Source organism: Stegodyphus dumicola, chromosome 2 (assembly GCF_044657685.1).
Source record: "Stegodyphus dumicola isolate Sdum_Otavi_A_Nest chromosome 2, ASM4465768v1".
NCBI classification, from domain to species: domain Eukaryota; kingdom Metazoa; phylum Arthropoda; class Arachnida; order Araneae; family Eresidae; genus Stegodyphus; species Stegodyphus dumicola.
Genome location: NC_140769.1, coordinates 133,358,823 through 133,379,290, shown reverse-complemented (window position 1 = coordinate 133,379,290; position 20,468 = coordinate 133,358,823). Strand labels below are relative to the sequence as shown.

Below are 20,468 nucleotides of genomic sequence, written 5' to 3'. Positions count from 1 at the left end.
TGGTTGGTAGAACGTCCTTTATAAGTATAACATTTAACATTATTTTTATCAAACTGCCACTTTGATCTTTGATGTAAATTGCTAAGATAATCTTGTTTCCACAACTGCCAAATTTTTTTAACATAATTAGTTATTTTTTGCCACTGGGAAAGTGTTTTCGGGGGTATCTGTTAAATTAGGCTCAGGTATGGAGGTGATTTCTCTGCCGATCAAAAAGTGTCCGGGGCACAAAACTCTTAAAATCATTAGGATCGGAAGACATAGGAGAAAGAGGGCATGAATTTAAAAACCCTTTGATTTGTATTACAATTGTTAAAAACTCCTCTATACTTAAATTAGTATTTCTCACGATATGTTTCAAATGGTATTTGAATGTCTTTACTCCAGCCTCCCCAAAACCGTCAAAATTGGGAGCCTTGGGAGGGATGAACATTCATTCAACACCTTCGGAAGGTAAATATCCTAAGTTCATCTGGAGAATTCACCATATTAAACAATCTCTTTAACTCTGCTGCCGCACCTACAAATGTTTGTGCATTATCCATAAAAAGTTTTCTAGATTTGCCTCTTCGGGGGAGGGGAACCTTTTAAGACAAGAAATAAAAGTTTGTGTTGTTAGATCTGTTATGATTTCCAAATGAATTGCATGGGTTGCGAGGCAAACAAATACGGCAACATAAACTTTGTTAACCCTCAGCTGGAGGGGCTGGCGTATGGTACAATTTTAGAGGGGCGGCGTATGACGTACGCCAGGTCATTTTTCGAGCCTCTGCATCGTGTTTGAAACTATTTAATCTTATACATGTCATTAATAAGGCGATTCGTCATAGTAAAAATGATATAAGGAAAAGAATAACAGAAAAAAAGCAGTAAAGATGGAAACTACGAATTTTTAATTAATTCAAAAAGTGGAATGCACTTTTTTCCGTTGCATATGAAACAATTGTCATATCCTTTTTAAAACCAAACAGTGAATTGCCGACTTCTCTCGTTTTTGATGGCTGGAATTCATTTGGAATTTCCTTTTTATTTTTTTTTCAGCGTGCCCACAAGTGTTATACCTTTGGTAAGAAGATATTGAGCTAGAGGGTAGCTTGTGTACCAATTATCGGTCGTCAGGTTACAGTTGGAACCTTCGTAGGCACCAATTAGCCGTTTGACAATGTCAATACTTGAATAAGAAGCCTCGTAAGGTCCTAGGGGTTGATTGCCACAGTAAATTTCAAGCTTCAATATATAAAACGTTCATGAGTCAACAACTGCAAAAATTTTCAGACCGTACTTTGCTGGCTTGTTGGGGATGAATTGAATAAAAGAGCATCTCCCGCGGAGGGGTTCCAACTTCTTGTCGATTGTGAGTTCGTCACCCTGGTGTATAAAAGTTTTGACAGTTCTGATTGAAAAATTCAAAAATTCTCTTAGTGCAGCAACCTTATCAGGTTTTCTTCGCACATACCTTGTGCTTTTATCATCGAATCTAATAGTAGCGCACGTGCTTCTAAATCGCTTGAGACCCATGACTCCTTGCAAAATTTCAATTCCAGTACCATCTTTTGCCCATGATTCCTCCAAATTGAATTTTGACATTTTTTTGCACCCTAATAAGAATAAAATTCCTAAAAAGGCCAAAATTTCTGCTCTATTAGTATCATACATGCTTCTCTTTGAGATCTTTTGGAGATCATCTGCAGTCCTGTTACATTTGAGATAAATATTTGTATATTGTACAGTAGCATCAATCATATTTGTATTTATGATTTTCTGGAAAGCATAAAGCTCATCATTTATATCGTCACAAGTTTTGGCACTTGGGCATATTTTTTTCATCATATGTTTTCGAGGCGTTCTGGCGAATTTGCTCTTGAGAAGAACTTTATTCCACTTAAAAGTTTCCTTTTCTTCTTTCAGAAACTTTCCCCCAACTTTCTTCTTTTTATAAATTGTTTTTACAAAAAAGTCCTCATATTTTAAATCACTCATGTCATTTTCAATATCACTAAAATCGTCATTTGTTGAGGAAACATCATTTGAGGAAGGAAAATGAGAATGTTTAGAAACATTTCCCTCAATTTCTGAGTCACTTTCAGGATCAGAATGTTCGATGACTTCCGATTCATCGGCATCAGATGCGTTATCCAAATTGTCGGAGTCTTCATCAACCAGGACTTCTTCTAAAACGCGCAAATAATCTTCAGGAGGTACAATATTCTTTCTGTACATACTTGGAGGGGCGGCATACTGCGTTCGCCTACGCGACATGTTCAAAATAACTGCTTTTGGAAGGAAGGCTGACCAGACTGACCGGAAATACCAGGTGCATTGCACTCATGGAATGTTTCTAGGAGGGTAGAGGAAGGGAGGAAGCTCAGGAAGAGGTTGTCTAAAAATTACAGCCCAAAAGTTGGCATTGGCGTACTCTGTACGCTGGCCCCTCCATTGCAGGGTTAAATGCACTCGTACGTTGTTTTTTGTATTTCACAAGAAAGGGTCCACAAAAATCGATTCCTGTATCATTAAATGAAAAATTTTCATTAACATGCTCAGATGGCAGATTTCCCATTAACTGAGAAGAAGTAGGATTTGCTTTAAAGCAAACAATGCACTGATGGCAAGTCTTTCTGCAAATATTTCATCTATTTATGGGCCAATATTTTTCTCTCACATAGTATAATTTTGTGGTCCCTCGTGAAAGCATTTTTTGTGAAAATACATAACAATTAATTCTGTTAAATGGTTTTTTGGTGGAAGCACCACAGGATTTTTTTTATAAAACTCAAGATTAGAATTTTGGAGGCGAACACTAACTCTAATGATAGAATTTTGATCAATAAAAGGGGCTAAACCTTTTAGCTTACTATTGGGGGCTACTGTTTCACACTTAGAAAAACATTTCAGCTCTGCCGAAAAAATTTTTGAGATTGTACTTCTCTGATTAAGAAAATCTTTGATTGCTCTAGTTCAGCAGCGGTTACGTATCCTGACCTTTTGATACTCGGGTTTCTTGCATTATAGATGAACTTGAAAAGAAAACTTAAAACACGTAAAATATGCATAAAATCATTACTTCAGTCATAAATACGATTTAAAAAGCTAAAAGTCCTTTGTTATATTAAAAAGTTTCAAAGCGTCAATATTATTACAGTCTTTTTTCACTAAATTAAAATACTCATCCTCTGTGATACTAAGTTCTGGAGGCTCAGGAATAATTTCCTTTAGGAAGGCAGGTCCAGTCCACCAAGTTGAATTATTTAGAAGAGAATCTTTACTTGCATCACGGTTAAGTAAATCAGCTGGATTAGTCTTGCCTGGACAATGATGCCAAATAGCCTCAATTGACAAGCTTTGTATCTCTTTCACACGGTTTGATACAAATTGTTTCCACTTTTTGCTTGGATTTTAAATCCAGTATAAGGTGACTTTCGAATCACTCAAAAAAAAAAAAAAAAAAAAAAAAACACTTTTCAATATTTGTTTTTTTGTCAATAATTGCTTTCAGTTCACTAGCTAATCTTGCCTCAAGTAAAAGCATCCATAAACTAAAGTCTTGACGATGATAGCTTTTTTAACGGAGCCACTCTGGATTTTGAAGCTACAAGATTGATTAAGATTTTGTTCTCAATCTTTAACTTAACGTAAACAACTGCTCTATAAGCCTTAGTACTAGCATCTGAAAATGTATGAATTTCAAAAGAACCAAGTATATATCTCGGAATCTTTAAATTTTTAAGTTGTGGAGCTTTTTTACACCACTTCTCGATTATATCAGGAGGTAAAACTGCATCCCAAGAAAATTTTCTTTGCCAGATCTCCTTTAACAGGCACTTGAAACGGATAGTAAAAGGAGTCACCAGACCCAGCGGGTTGAAGATTCTTCCAGCAGCCATTATTAGAAACCGTTTGGTGTTCCTTTCCTGTTGGAGAAATTCTAGCAAACTATTAATTTCTAAGGACAGGTAATCACTACATGGATCCCATAAGAGACCAAGAACTCTGTTTAATTTATCTTTTAAATTTTCTGGACATAATTGCTTAAATCCCACAGTTTTCTACTTCTTTATTAATCTCTCATAATTTGAAATGCACTTCCTTAAGGACATCTCAGCGTCTCTCATTATTTTTTCGGCACATTTAGAAATTTCATACATAAAAACAGGTATCAAGAATTTGTACTGTAGCAGGAACGTCCTTTCTGTACTTGTCTATATGGTTTTTAATAGTTACTGCCGATAAAAGGGGACTTGCGTTTACTCCAAAAACTATCCTTTTGAATTTATATACACATACATTATTCATATTGTCAATGAAAAGAAATCTCACTGCGTCTCTGTCTCTTTCATATAAAGAAATTTGCGAGAAAGCCTTCTCTATATCTGCCAAGAAGGTGATCTTGTTCAAGCGAAAGAATGCCAATAAATGAAATATATTTGGCTTTAAATTAATTCCTTGATATAAACAATCATTTAGAGATAATTGTCCTGGTTCATGCGAACTTCCATAAAAAACAATTCTTACCTTAGTAGTTAAGCTCTCTTGTCTTACAACTGCATGGTGGGGTAAGTAATACAGAAGTTTATTCACTTCCTTAACTGGGCTCATCACTTTCTCAACAATTCCCTCGCTCAGATAATTATTCAAGATAATACAGTACTCTAAATGCAGGGAATTCTTGCATTTCATTCTCTTAACAAGGTTTGCAAGTCGATTTTTTGCAACATCATAATTGACTTTAAGTTCCTCCCAATTTCTCTTCTAAGGTAACCCAACCTCATATCGTCCATCCTTAAAACATACTGTTTCAATGAACATCTCTAGTGCCTTATCTTTCTCATTTCTCAATTTGATATCTTTAATACCAAGGGATTCTAACTCCCAGAAGTTCGCTAACTGATACCTAAATCTTCAAAATTGTTTACTAATCCACAATGATAACTCTTTTGTTTACTTAAATTCATAGACCCACTTACTACCCAACCAAACACTGTCTCTTGCAACACGATAGCTTCCTCTTGTAATTTTATTTGATTTGGTTTGATTAGCAGGTAAAATATATCAGCTCCCCGAAGAGCATCAATCTTCATTGGTCTATAAAAATATGGGTCAGTATAACAAATATTTGTTAGAAAGCAAATTTTTTTAACGTCCAATCGAAAGAGTAAGATCAGTAATATTATCTACAATTAAAAATTCAACATTTCTTTTAAAGTCTCCATTCAAATTTTCTACTGATGTTACTACCTTACTTTTAACAGTTAGAATCGAATTATTCAGGCCAGATATAGGAGCATTTATTGCAGGTTTTTTTATTTGTAACACATCCGCGATTTCTTTCGAATTAGGCTGACTTGACTGCCTACATCAAGAATTGCTAAAATGTTTATTATTTCTTCATTTCCATTATCACAGCAGTAGGCAAAAATGTGTAAGTTTTTGGACCTTGGAAAAGAAACCTTTGCTCTGGCGGCGAGAAAGATTTATATACACATTCATAACTCGTTCCGACAAATGACTGATTTATGGAAGGAGTCACATTTTTAGTTTCGAAACTGATTGTGTTTGGATTTAGTTCGCTTGAAATGTTTATTTCGCTAGCATTATTCGGTGAGAAAGATGCTTTTTGAGAATGTACACCATGGGATGAATTAGTATTTCTTTTCTCAAAGTGAATCAGGGTGTTATGTTTTTTACTGCACTTAGTGCATGAAAATTTTGAAGACCACTGTTTTTTACACTGTGGTTTTAGCAGTTAAAACACAATCTTTGCTTTTTTAGAAATTCAACCCTATCATTCACTGATATATCTTGAAATTTAGGACGTTTATGTAACATGATTATCCAAACAGAAAGTACACTTAGATGACTTGACACTACTCAACAATACAGTACCTTTAGAACAATGCCTTTGGTTCATGTTCTTAGAAACTCTAGATACTTCTAAGGTTCTTGCATGATTTTTTAGAAATTAAATTCATTCAATTTGGGAATATTTTTTTTCTTACCAAATTCGCGTTCGAACCTAAATTAAGTCATTCAATTTGGGAACACTATTTTTCTTACCAAATTCGCGTTCGAACCATAGTTTTATTGAAGCATCTATTTTTGTAACAAAACATATGCAAACATTGTCAGCAAACCCATCAATTTTGTGTTCTAAAATTTTTAACTCTCTTGTACATTCAAAGGTAATATCAACTAAATTTAGTAAAGCATTAGCAGATTCACTGTGAATAGATGGAATTGACATAAATCGCTTAACGTGGGCAAAAACCGTTTCTCGATCATTTGAAAATCTTCTATCAGTGACCAAGCAACTTCATAATTTTGATCCGAAACTGGGATTGACTTTGCGACTCTGAGTGTATCACCTTTAAGGGCTGATAATAAATATTGAAGCTTTTGTCCTTTTGGCAAATTATCGCTGTTATGCACAGCAGCCTTAAATAAATCATTAAAAGTTATCCATTCATAAACATTACCAGTAAATGTAGTTAAACTCAATTTTGGAAGCTTTACATCTGGGGCTCTTTTAGAACTATTATCAACATTTATTTTACCTTGTTCATTCTCAGTACTTTTCACAGAAAGTTTAACATTTAATTTATGTAAGAATGTTTTTAATCTTACTTTATTTTTTCCAGAGATATCTCTATCTCTTCTAAATCCGATTCTGCTTCAGTAATATCCACTTTTACATGCAATTTGAAGTAATCCTCTTTTAATTCAGCTATACATCCTTTCACGGTGCATACAGTTTCTAATTTTACTTCTAATTCAGTTATAATATCTTCACTTATTGATTCAATCACCGATTCTACAAACGTTTCTAAATGGGTGATTTTACCCTTTAGGGTAGCTTTTTCACACTTTAATAAATTAATTTTTTTCTTCCATATTATGAGCACAGGTTACACAACACAATCGCTTCGGAAGAAGAGCACACTTTTCTTTTCACGAATTCACTATGTTGCTGATTCATTTCTAATTCGGGCTTGACGGCCCATGAAAGTTCATGTTATAAGTCACCGTCTCTCTGATAACTTGAAAACACTTCATAAAGTTAGGATGATAGCTTTTATTTCACATCTCTGTAACTACTTTAACACTTTCGCCACAAAAGGCGAGAACACTCACTCCACGAAGGTGAGAACACACTCTCAGTTTTTTCCCTTTTTGCACAGCACTGCCCTCTGGAAGCATTTTCTATATTTTGCAGTTCATATATCAGGGAGGTAAGACTGAACAGTGTGTTTCCAATGAATGTATGCTAACTTCCTACCAACTGTAACATAAAGTGTCTATAAAGTACATTAAGATTAATAAAAGCCAAATTTTTGATGCCATTGAAGTTTATTATACAAGTTTTTTACAATGTCTGAAGATTCTGCCATGCTTAAAAAGGTGTCTAGAAGCATACAGTATTTTTGCATTTTAGTAATTAATTGTGTATTGCCATTGAATATTAGTGTTTTATTAAATTTTGCTGTTAAGCTTTACAAACTTATGTATTATGGTTTGATATAAAGTTTAAATGTTTAGTCTTTTATACCTAATCATAAAATGTAAATGTTGTAATGATTTTATTTGCCTCTTAGGTTATTCTTACATCCGATGCTACAAATAAGTTGACTAATTGTAGCATTTATGATGCAAAAACTGGAACACTTATGTCTACTTATAAAGGGGATAACAGTGCTCCTAAAACTCTTTCTCTCATTTCCAGTCATTATTTGATAAGTGCCTCAGTTGAAAAGCCTTTACTGAATGTATGGACCGTTTCAAAAAAGGTAAATAAATTTCTTTATTATTTTATAGTTGAAATTATTGTAGTAAAGCTGTAGTAGAGCATCTTAAATAATTCTCTTGTGCCATTGCTGCAGCAATAATTAATAATTTATTTGTAATTTAATTAACTTTAAATTTGCTTTTTATGAATAGAGAATTTTTGTTAAATTCAGTTTATTATGTATATGTAATGGAACAAACTTAGCAATATTAATGGCGATGTAGGAATGTTGGGAAGCTGATTGCATAGATGTTGTTCCATAATTAACAGCAAATTGGGCAGCCAAGGCTGTTTAAATATTCACCTTTATTTCAATTGACATTTCCGGTCACAATTCACTATCTTTATTTCATTTGACATTTGCAGCCACACTCTAATCATGCCCATTCAAGAACATTTACATTTTTTATCCTGTTGCGATAGGAAGAAAGCAGCGAGGCAATATCTCGGTCAGAACAGGAGTAAGAAGCAAAGTATGCATTTATCCAATATGGCAGCATAATAAGAGGCAGTTTTGATTTAAGTTCTGATTTAGCTATGTCATTAGCATTATGGAAGTGATATGATATGGATTGTTCTAGAAATGAAACTTGTAAATTTAGCAAATTGGTATACAGTCAGAAGTCCCTAATCCGGACGTCCATAATCCTTAAAGCTACAAACTATTTGTGCATGTGTAAACGTTAATGCATTTATGCATGCGCATATGCATTTACGCATGCACGTTTAATGTATAACGGACGGTATAAGCTAAGCTAGAATTATCTAATTATCTATTGCAATTAATGTTGCAGATTGTGTTTTTCCTTAATCTTCTAATTGGATCCGGCTTATTATTTTTTGCAGACTGTTAGAGCAATTTTATAAAAAGTAAGCTTAAACTTTCGATTATGTCAAAAAGAGTTTCCGATTCTGGAGCTGCCAAAGCATCTACAAAGCAAAAGTATGTTTCGATCTACCACTTCCGATAGTGAAGAAAGTGACAGAGAGGTTATTGAAAACGAAAAAATTTCGATCGACAAATTAGTCGGTATTCTCGACACAGCAATTATAGGACTTGAACAGCGGAACTTTGTAACTAAACAAGAAATTATGTCTGTTTATAGAATTAAAGAGAAAGTATTAGCACATAAAACGAAGCAACTTAAACAGCTTACATTGAAAGAAATGTTTAATAAAGTAAACAAATAAATATTAAGGGTTTTTTTTTTTTTTTTTTTTAATTTTGATACCCTTTAGATCATAATTGTTCTTTATTTCATAAATTACGGTTTCATATTTTTAATTTTATAATTTCTGCATGTCATCTTACCAGATTTAAACTGATGATCTATAATCTGGAAAAACCGATAATCCGGAATTGCCGAAGTCCCGACGAGTCCGGATTAAAGACTTTTGACTGTATATTCTCTTATAATGTTTATAGCTCTTTTATGTTATTGTATACTGTATTTTATATGATAGTATGCTTTGCCGATTAGCTTTTTAAGTTTAAACTGCAGAACTATTTCTTAAATTATTGAATTGCATGTATATAGATGTATGAAATGAAATTTTAGAATTTCAAGGGGTAGTGTCGTATCAAGGTAGAATATTATCACATGTAGCACTACTTAATATTGAAAAGAAATCACTCATTTAGCCATTATATTTGTTTGAACAAGATGTCTGTAAAATGTTTATCGTGTAATTAAGACTAATAAAGTTGTTTTCTTTATTTAGTTCCAGTTTACTTTAAGTTTTAGCTTTGCATGCACTGTAGTTTTTGTCTTAAAAAAAATAAAAAAAAATTTTTTTTTGATGAACTGAGGAGGTAGGTAAATATATTATTCTTCCAATAAATAAAAGAGGTGCTTTATCTAGCATTCGAATATGCAAATTTGGCCACAAAATGAAATTATATAGCAATGAAAGCTGTTTCGAGGTGCAATATAAAAAGTATCAAGCAAAAGAAAATCTATTGCTAGAATTCTATAAGCTGTGACAGCTAGTTCAGTGGTTCCAGAATTCCACTTGTAACACTGTTATAATATATTAACTGTTGGGTAGGGAAACCAGAAGTAAAAAAGTTATTCTTAATACTTTCTTAGCTAAAATTTGACAATAACCTTAGTGCCATTTAAATCATGAGGACAATAATAAGGAAATATCAAATTTTGTTTTCATGCTTTATGTTTGAAAATTGTTTTTCTAATCCATTGTTTGTTCTAATTTTTTATATTATTTCTTAAAGATCCCCAAATCATCTGCTCATTTTATATGTCCTGGATCTGTTACAGCACTTAGTGTCTCCAGATCTGGAAGATATTGCATTGGTGCCATTGAAAATAAGATTTATGTGTGGCAGGTAACCTTTTGTAAACTGTGCTTAACTATGTTTAGTGATATAATGAATAAAATCTGTATGGCCTGTTTCCTTTTCATTTTACAAATAAATACTCATTTCATTTTTAACTGTAAAAATTGTTCTGTATCTGTTGTTTAGGTATTTCTTTCAAGAAGAATTTTACCACAATAATTTAACAAAGTTGTGTATAAAATGTAATTAAATTGATCATTTTGATGCTATTGCTATCACATATAGGTACTTGCTCAATATTACATAAATAGGATTTAAGATATTTAATAAGGTATTGTGATCTGTCACTATGAATGCCTTGGTTCTTTCAACAGGTATTTTTCAAACGAAGCTGTAGTCTCATTTAGGCATTACTATTTTATTGTATAACTTTTCATGTAAAATTTAAAAAAACCTTTATCTTGTACTATCTACGTTGGGTGCAGTCTGTAAAAATCATTATCCATGAGGAGGTTGATCATCACCCCAAAAATGGCGGCTAAGAAACTTCTAAAAGATGCTGTCCTCTGTAAAATCTTAAATGTTTGGCATTTCTGCTGATATTGTTTAACACATTACAATACTTAGTTCTGCTATTGGACATCTTATCGCATACTTTTTCCCAGAACTACAAATTTTTGCTATTGCAGAGCAGCTTTGAATTCTACTTTCTTTTGCAAGGAACCCAGTTTGGTCGTTTTAAGAATTCAGTTAGTTTACATTTAGAAGGTCCTCTTAAGAATTCAGTAAGTTTGCATTTTTTTTTTTTTTTTTCAAATAGGTTTTCAGTTGTTTGCTGTTTAAAGCTCAGATTAGATTTTATTATTTATAGAAATCTATAAAAAGTTTTTCGTTTTCTTAGTATTAAAAGTTTAGTTTAGCATAATTGGAGACCACTCAGTTTTTAAAGTTGTTTATAAGACAGTTTGGTTCAGTGTATGTTTTGCTCTTTATGTATAATTGCTTTTGAATTTTAATTTTGCATATAATGGTTTTAGACCATTTTTTTTAATGACCAATTTGCATAAAGTTAAGATTTATTTTTATTTATTTATTTATTTTTTGAGTAGGCAGTTTGGCACAATGCTATGTTTTATTCTTTTTTCCAAGTGTTTCGAAAGCATGTAGGGAAATTTCTGATATATTTGAGATTCGATTGTACTGTTTGATATGAATTTTAATGTCTTAATGGAATCTTTTTTCAGTTTTTGAACTCAACCAGGAGAACGAAATATGTTTTCGTAACATATTGACTTTTCTGAAGCTTTAATTCATTTTCCCCTGATGAATTCTGCATTGGAGATTTAGTAAAGGCAGATTAATTTTTATAATTTTGTGTATTTCCCTTACGCATTTTTATTTTTCGAATTTGTTCTACCATGAGTTTTTATTTTAATTTTGATTTTAGATATTGTGTTAAACATATCTTATACACGGTTACAATTATTAATATTGTTGATGAATTGCCTTACTTTGATTCCAATTTAATATTAACTTTAGATGCTTTAAGTTTATTATTATTTCTAAATTGTTGAAGATAGATGCTGAGGTATAATTGATGAAGAAACAGTCGTACCAAGTAGATGCTTTGTAGATGCATAATAAAATGCTGAAACTTATAGATATGGAGTTAATATTGCTCTTTATTTCTCACTGACACACATTTTTATAGCAAATACAAAATAAATCGGAAGAAGTAAGTTGAGCTTATTCTAGAACTTTTTATATTTTTGAAGAGAGTATACAGCAGGTGTAGTTAGCAAGAGAAACAGAAAGCAAGTGTGAGAATGAGTCCTTACCTTCTCCAGCAGCAGTTAAGTACCATTCCCATTCACTCATGTGTCCTCTATGTCATCCAGATAAGTTCATTGAAAAATGTGGGGATGGTCATAATGTTTTGGCTCGTCAATGTAGTTGATTAAATTGTACTGAAATTGAAGCTATCTCACTCTCATTTAAACACTTCCGGTTTCACTGGAATGGGTATAGTTAAGGTTTTAACACTTCTAATTAATTTTTCAAAATTAATCCCTGAGTAATAATTTTCTGACATTCTTGAAGTTGACTCTATGCATTGTGCTTTCACAATTTGTATTTGAAGTTCCTTTTATAATTGAGCCTGTTTTGATTTTTCAAGTCTATCTTTCTACAGTTACATTAATTAAGTTGATGATAAAGTCACTGTCCTTTTTTAAACACATCAGAAGTCTCAATTAGATTTCGCACTTCTTTACTTTTGGATTAGTAGCCACTAGATCTTTTTCCTCTCACACTTTTAATAAATCCCCTTTTTGCATTTGAGCAAACATCTTAACAAAACTATTAATCACAAAATAAATTTTCTTATGTGCCTGTTTGTCTTTGGGCACCCTAATCCAGGATGGGCATTCACCTTTTTCTGTTAGTGTCTTCTAAAATTCATAAGAAGATTTCTAGCTATTAGGCAAACATTTATTGATACTATTTTTTTTCCCCGAATGGCGGGCACTATTTTGTCTTTTTTCGACTAAGGCCACTCTAAGGCTGGATATGGTGGCCATTTTATTTTGGGGGCAACAAATAGGCAGCTACCGTTACCTCCTATGAACTAAACTCAGTGGAACAACAGCTATTGGCACAGCCTGGAGTGCATCAGCATATGCCTGGGCAAGTGGTCAGCTTGTTGCAGGATCCCAGGTGTGTAGTCCCCAAGCGAACTTGGTACTCATTTTATCGACTTAATCAAGGGATGAAGTCTGAAAAAGGATGAAAGGCTGAGTCAACCTTGCCCATCCCAGGGATCGAACCCCGAACCTGTGGTGCAACTGTGCAACACGCTAGCCACTTCGCAACTGGTCGGGCACCTCCTATGAAGGGATGGACAATTACAACCATGCTTTCTCCATGATTAGAACATGGGCCCTTCGATATTGTAGTCGGCTCCTCTAACCACTATATCATCTGGGTGCCTTGATGCTAATGTACAATGGGTTGGAAAACTGTTAAGTACATGGAAGAAGTAAGTGCAGTCATAACTGATATATGCATGCACATTTAAAAGTTGTAAATCTAGCACTTCTCATGGCACAAATATTGTCACCGATTAATTGAATTGTAAGCGAGGCTGAATTATTGGAATCTACCCACACATAACCTGCTGTCCGGTTCCTTCTTGATTCTTGAGCTTCCTTTGCTGTGACACTCTCTTTCTATGGAGACTAACTGTGCTCTCAATAGGTGTGGCTTCAGCAAGAAGGTGATGACAACACCATCCTTCGGTGGGGACGGGAGGCATCCCACATATATAAACATTGTGATTTTAAAATATTTGGCAAAAATGTAAATGCAGCTAGAGAAAACAGAAATAAACAGATTTTGTAAGAGAATATGTGTGTGTGAATGGCACATGCCAGTGCTGTTGTGTTGGGAAGGTAAAAATAACAGATAAATGTGATAGGTAAAGGAAAAAAAAAAAAGTTATGCTCAAAATGTTTGGCATTTTGGTTGCTGTCTAACTTGGGAATCATATTTTGTACATCCTTTAAGCAGCTACTCTATTTTTGTCTGCAAACATACTGCCAAGATCAGTTCATGTAGCAGTACATCCCACCTAGTCTTCATTAGAGAATGACGATTTAAGCCAGTAAACTACTTTCACATACTGATGTCAGCAGTGCTTTCTTCCATCTCAATATGCCATTTCCACGCATACATTTTATTACAAAATCTGTGCATTTCAATTCCCTTCACCTTTGTTCATTTTTGCCATATATTTTAGAATCAGCTTGTGTATACATGTACAGGTGGTTATCAAAATAATGGAAACACTCTATATTTATAAGGAATCCTTTGTTAATATGGCATAGGACTGCCTTTGGCATGTAAATACAGCTTGGATTCACCTGGGAATCAAATCATACAAGTGCTGAAGAGTATGTGGAGGAATATTGTATTATTCTTCATGGAGATATTGTGAAAGTTCTGGGAGAGATGCTGGTGGAAGATATCGATTCTGGATTGATTGCTCTAAAACAGACCATAATAGTTCAATTATATTGATATCGGGAGACTGCGTGGGCCAATGTAGATGTTTCACTTCATCCTCATGTTCATCAAACTATGAATGGACAAGTCTCGGTGCATGAATATATACATTATCATCCTGGGAGATTCCATCTCTTGCAGGAAACAAAATTTGTGTCATCGGATGAACCTGGTCAGCTAAAACTTCTCTATACTTCACCTTAGTGATCCTTCCTTGCAGGGTTAAAAGAAAGCAGAAAAACACGAAACGGTTGTCCATACCATTACAGATCCACCTCCATGTTTCACAGCTGGAAGCAGACAATTACGATCATACGCTTGTGAAGGTGTTGTCCTGTTGTAGGGGAAAAAAGTGTGAAAAGAGATGATTCATCTGACCATATAACTGTCTTCCACTTATCAGTCAACCAGGTTTCGTGGTTGTGTCACCACTGTAGACTACGTTTGACATTAATGTGACAAGTGGCTTGGGAATTGCTGCTGTAAATATTCTGTTTATGAAAGTGCCTCCTAACTGTAATTATTGACACTAGAGAATTCAGATGCTGATTCAGCTCTGCAGTCATTTTGGCTGCAGTTTTCTTTTTAGACATTAGAATCCGCTTCAATACTGGTCAGTCACTTTCACTCAGCGTCTCCTTATTTTGTTTTGTCGAGCTTGTTTTGCCTTGCTGTGTGTACACTGTCACGACTTTAGACTCTATTTCTGGAAGTGCCTAACATAGCTCAGTCACAGTTGCTCCAGCTAGTCGGGCTCCTACAATTTGGTGTCTTTAAAACTCTGTGAGGTCTGACAGTTTATGCTTCTGACAAAAATCTAAGGCATATACAACTTCACTAAACTTGCATCATACTACTATGATATATACTTCTTATATTAAAAAAAAAAGTAGGTAGGATATTTTATTGCTTATGAAACACATTCTTAAATGTCACTTTTATTCATAGGTGTTTCCATTGTTTTGATAACCACCTGTATATGGTGTGGCTTGTGTGTGTTTTACATTTGATAACATTTTTGACTTTTCTTAAATTTTAATGCTATTCATCTACTTTACTTCATTTACTTTTTATATCATATAGGTTGAGACAGGTGATCTTTTGGCCATACTTTCTCGTCATTATCAAAACATTACTTGTTTTGGATTTACTACTGATGAAGCTTTTTTTCTTTCTGGTGGAGAAGATGGAATGGTGTTGGTGTGGTATTTATCTGAGTAAGTAGCAATTAGATGGACTAATTTATTTTTTTTTATGGTTGAATTTATGCTTAAAATATGTTTATTTTTCACTACCTGTTTTAAGAATAAATTAGTTTTTTTCTGTTAAATAAATCGGTTTGAATCCAGTCGGTTTTTTTGTTTATATTGCATTACTGACAGCTTGTTTGGTTACCTGTTTTTATTATGCTTACATGTCTCAAATTTTTTCTTACCTATAATTTCTTTATACATTTATTTATAAAAGATAACAAGCTATGCGAGTGTTAACATTCACTTTCCATGGCCCAAAGTTATATATTCATTTTCAAGTGTCAAAGTCATGCATATTTGCTAAAATAATTAGATAAAGCATATTATGTATGTAAATAGCTATTGAATACTGAATTGGGGGAGATGGATACTGTATAGTAGCCTGCTAAGCCAACCAGTGCTCATAAATTTAAAAGAATTGAATTACTTGAATTTGTCATCAAAGAGCTCTGTTATGATGATGCAGAGTATTTCATTCTCATGAAAAGGATTCAATTTCTGTTCCAAGGCCAAGCGACCTTTCTCATTGTACTTCTGATTTAACCCATAAATGTTGCCACGAACAAATCCCTCCACTTAACAACGGAAGCACTAAACAGCTACGAGAATAAATTCCTGCAGTTGTCACAGTGGTGCCCTTTTGGATGTGACAAGAACACACACTTCCTCCACCTGCAAAACTGGGGAAAAACCGATGAACTCTTTCTTTAACTCATACCACCCACATCGCCTAGCTCCGCAAGTCTTCACTAGGCCCAGCTAGCCATGCCCACTGAACAGAGCTGAACACAGCCCATCAGCGCAATGATCAAGCACATCAGTGAATTGGGCTCAAAACTCAGCAACAAGTTATACCTCCTCATTAACATACATATGCTGGGGAAGGATGTAAGCTGGCCCACTGAGTCAGCAGTATTCGTAAATTCGAAAGAGTTGAATTGTTTGAATTCATCACTTAAAAGCTCTTGTGTGATAAGGTAGAATATTTCACTCCCATGGGGAGAATCAGAAATGCGATTTCGTGCATTGTGTTTCTGATTTGACTTATAAATGTCGCCATAAGCAAAAGCCTCTGCTAAAACACCAAAGCACTGAGGAACTACATGCAGTAAATCACCAACCACTGCTGTATTTTTGTAGTGTTTTCTCCATTTTTTTTTCTTTTACAAACTGAAAATCAGGTTTTGAAACACATGCAAATATTCTCAAATTTAAGACTATACTGGTATTATTCTTACTGGGTACCTTGATTAACAGAAGAATTCATAGTTTTGTAAGGCAGATTTAATATTTTAAAATTTAATGTGCATGTTTAATAATTTAAAATGTTTTCCAAATGATATGTAATTAGTCAATATTTTTTAGGTTTAAGTACCATAAAAATAGAATTAAATTAACAGTTAACTGTAGGCACTAAAAATTATAAACAGAAAAACCATTAAACTAGATATTTAAGCTATTATAATTGAAATGCTAAATTTCATGTTTTATAAATTTTTGTTTTCTTAGGCTAATTATTTGCTGTTGATGAAAAATGTTGCAGATTCATAGTTGTCATTATATCCAACATCATGTCAGATCAAATCAGAATCAAAATTATATACGTGCCATCAAAAATAATTTTTTACTTCCTTGTACAAAGTACAGGAAGTCTTGTAATCACAAAAAATTTTGTGTATCACATTTCAACAGAACTATCCATTTTGACCGTTCCCCTATAGCAGTTGCTACATCATAAACATTATTGGTACTTTTCCATTTTGCCGGCGCAAGCCATAAAGTCGTCAGAAATGGTACAACCGATGCCAAACGGAATATCCTCTCTGGTAACATTCTACGCCTCATTTTCAAAACAAGTCGCAGCCATTTCTTATCAGATTGATTATTTCTCTCAATACTGGCATACAATTATATAGAATTTTTATCAGATAGTTAAATTTTATGCCCTAAATCCATTCGCGGTAATTAAGTCAATTAGGATGCAATCACACCGCTCATTCGAAGGCTAAAATATAGGAAAGGCAAAGTCAAAGGTTAAATTCATCAAATATAATGAGAATGCACTAGCGAAGTAAAGCACTGCGGTTTTACATAATTTCTGAGTAAGCTATTGGTACGAATTGAAATAATTCTTGCATTTTAAATTGTGTTCCTAATTAAGATTTAACTTCAAATTATTGTAGATAATTACTGAGGCAATTAGATTTTTTGTAGCGTAGTTTACGTGAGATGAGATCACTTGGGGTCACGTGATTTGTAATGGCGAATCAGTATGTTGTACCATGAAAGCATAGTAAATTCTTAAATTAATGTCTTTTTACAAATTTATTGTCTTTTTTACAAAATTTACAACGATATTAAAATCTTTATGCCTTCAAAATAAAAAATTCTTAGAACTAACATTTGCTAGCATTTTTTTATGTGTATACTGTGTGTTGTCACCAATAAAGTCTGCTTGGCGAGATATGCGCCGGCGAAACGGAAAAGTACCACATTATTTTTCTGGTTTAAGAATAACGTTACATTACTAAATTTAAAAGAAAAAAATTTTCTTTTTTCACTTTTTAAAGACTTTCTTTTCTAAACAACATCATTCTATGACTATTTTCGTTTCTACTGTTGCCACTCACAGTCTGCATAAAGTTATACAAAAGAAATGATTATATATGATTTGTAAAGTTTACACTTCTCCCCTTTCAAGCAATGTAGTTGCGATGCAAGGAAAAAAGTTATTGTTCTCGCATAAATATTTACATTACAATAATCTACATAAGTGCTATTTACAAAATATTAAAAACATTATATGAAAAATTAGTGTACAACATTAAATATTCATGTAATCTTGATAATATGCTGGATTTAAATCATCCATCTTTCTATTTTCATCTCTGTTTAATGTAATACTTGGCTGTTCTTTAGTTGTTAGATTTGGAGAATCATCCTCACCTTAGACTAACAAATAAGCTTGTTTTAATTGATCGGCAGAAACATTGATGTCTTTTCCTTTAATTCTCACTGTATAATATTTGTCATTTCTGGCAATGGCTTTTAACTGGTTTTAATTGTTTCATTCGTTTTTGGAGTTTGCTAATAAAAATAATCTGGTTCTAATTTGGTTTTTGGTTCTTGAAAGAATTCTGGTAGCTTCAGTGATTTACATAGACCATTTCTGCGATGGAGCAGTTGGTATCATTATGTAGAGATGTACGTATATCAAGGCGTGTAGTTGACAAATTTTCACTCCATTTGACTGAATTGTGACCTCTAATGGCAGCGTTTAATGTTCTGTTAAGTCTTACAATTTTTCCGTTACTGTGTGAGTGGTGTGAAGTTGTTGTTTGCATTTTAATTCCACAGATCATACCTAAATTTCTGAAAAGTTCTGATCTGAACTAATTTCCTCTATCTCTGATCACATTGAAAGGAACACCAAAATGACAAATACAATTTGCATAAAATGCTTTTGTGATTGTTTCTGCTGTAATATTTTCTATGGGTGTAACTTTCATTCAGCAAGTAAAACGATTGATGCATATTAAGCAATAGTTATTTCCATATGATGGTGGGTATGGTTCAATTATATCGATATGAATTATGCTAAATCTTTCTTCAAGTTCTTCAAATGAGTTGAATTTGGAAAATGTGTGGTGAAAATAATTTTACTTTTCTGGCAATTAAGACAAGTTTTAGCCTATTCTCTAACATCGTTTTTAATATTCTTCCAAATGAATCTTGATGCTACATCTTTCACTGATGATTTAATGCCAGGATAGTTCAAGTCGTGTATTTTGTGGAAAACATTTGTTCGAAATGGTTGTGGTATGAATGGTCGAATAGTCAAAGTTGAAATATTGAACCAGATTATGTTTCCCGAGGGTAGTGGATATTGTTCAAAATTTAAATTTTTGCTACTATTTAGTAATTCTTTTAGTTCATTGTTGATTTGTTCATCTGCAATTTTGTCATAATTAATGTCCAAAACTGATTCAGTTCTAGACATAGAGTCTATAACAACATTATCGTTCCCAGTTATGTATTTTATATTTGTCAAAAATTGGGAAATATGCTGGAGATGTCTTAATTGTCTAGGTGATACTTTATCATTCTTTTGTTTAAATGCGAATATAATTGGCTTGAGATCTGTGAAAATCGTAAACTCACGTCCTTCTAGCATATGGTTAGATTGTTTGATGGAAAGATAGATACAGTCAAAAGTCGTTAATCCGGACTCGTCGGGACTTCGATTCCAGATTATCGATTTTTCCGGATTATAGATCATCAGTTTAAATCTCGTAAGATGGCATGCAGAAATTCTAAAATTAAAAATATGAAACCGTAATTTATGAAATAAAGAACAATTATGATCTAAAGGGTATCAAAATTTACAAAAAAAAAAAAAAAAAAAAAAAAAAAAAGCTTAATATTTATTTGTTTACTTTATTAAACATTTCTTTTAATGTAAGTTGTTTAAATTGCTTCATTTTATGTGATAATACTTTCTCTTTAATTCTATAAACAGACATAATTTCTTGTTCACTTACATAGTCCCGCTGTTCAAGTTCCGTTAATTGCTGTGCCGAGAATACCGACTAACTTGTCAATCGAAATTTTTTCATTTTCACTAACCTCTCTGTCACATTCTTCGTGTCTTTATCCATTTTTTTCAGCAATTCCACTTTTTGTTTGTTGGACATCGAAACATACTTTCGTTTTGTAGATCCTTTGGAAATTCCAGCATCGGAAATTCTATTTGACATAATCGAAAGTTCAAGTTTACTTTTATAAAATTGCTCTTACAGTCTACAAAAATAAATAAGCGGGATCCAATTCGAAGATTAAGGAACAACGCAATCATTAACATTAACTGAAATAGATAATTAGATAATTTTAGCTTACACCGTCCGTTATACATTAAACGCGCAGGCGAAAATGTATTCTGCACTTGCGCAGTAGTCAAGGTCTTACGCGCACGCGTAAAACGCCTGTGCGCATGTGCCAACGCGGCGCATGCGCAGAAAGTTTTTAGCTTTGAGGTCCGAATTATAGATCATTCCGGATTATGGGTATCCGAATT

The 20,468-nt window shown here is 33.3% G+C and overlaps 1 protein-coding gene across 1 annotated transcript in view; it reads left to right on the top strand.

Annotated features, from left to right (window-relative positions):
- LOC118190155 (WD repeat-containing protein 18) overlaps nt 1–20,468 on the top strand; it is a 79,534-nt gene that overhangs the window by 8,354 nt on the left and 50,712 nt on the right. Inside the window, exons 2-4 of the mRNA XM_035360837.2 lie at nt 7,590–7,781; nt 10,014–10,127; nt 15,225–15,358. Of these exons, the coding sequence (XP_035216728.1) occupies nt 7,590–7,781; nt 10,014–10,127; nt 15,225–15,358 (440 nt within the window). The remainder of the gene's footprint in view (nt 1–7,589; nt 7,782–10,013; nt 10,128–15,224; nt 15,359–20,468) is intronic.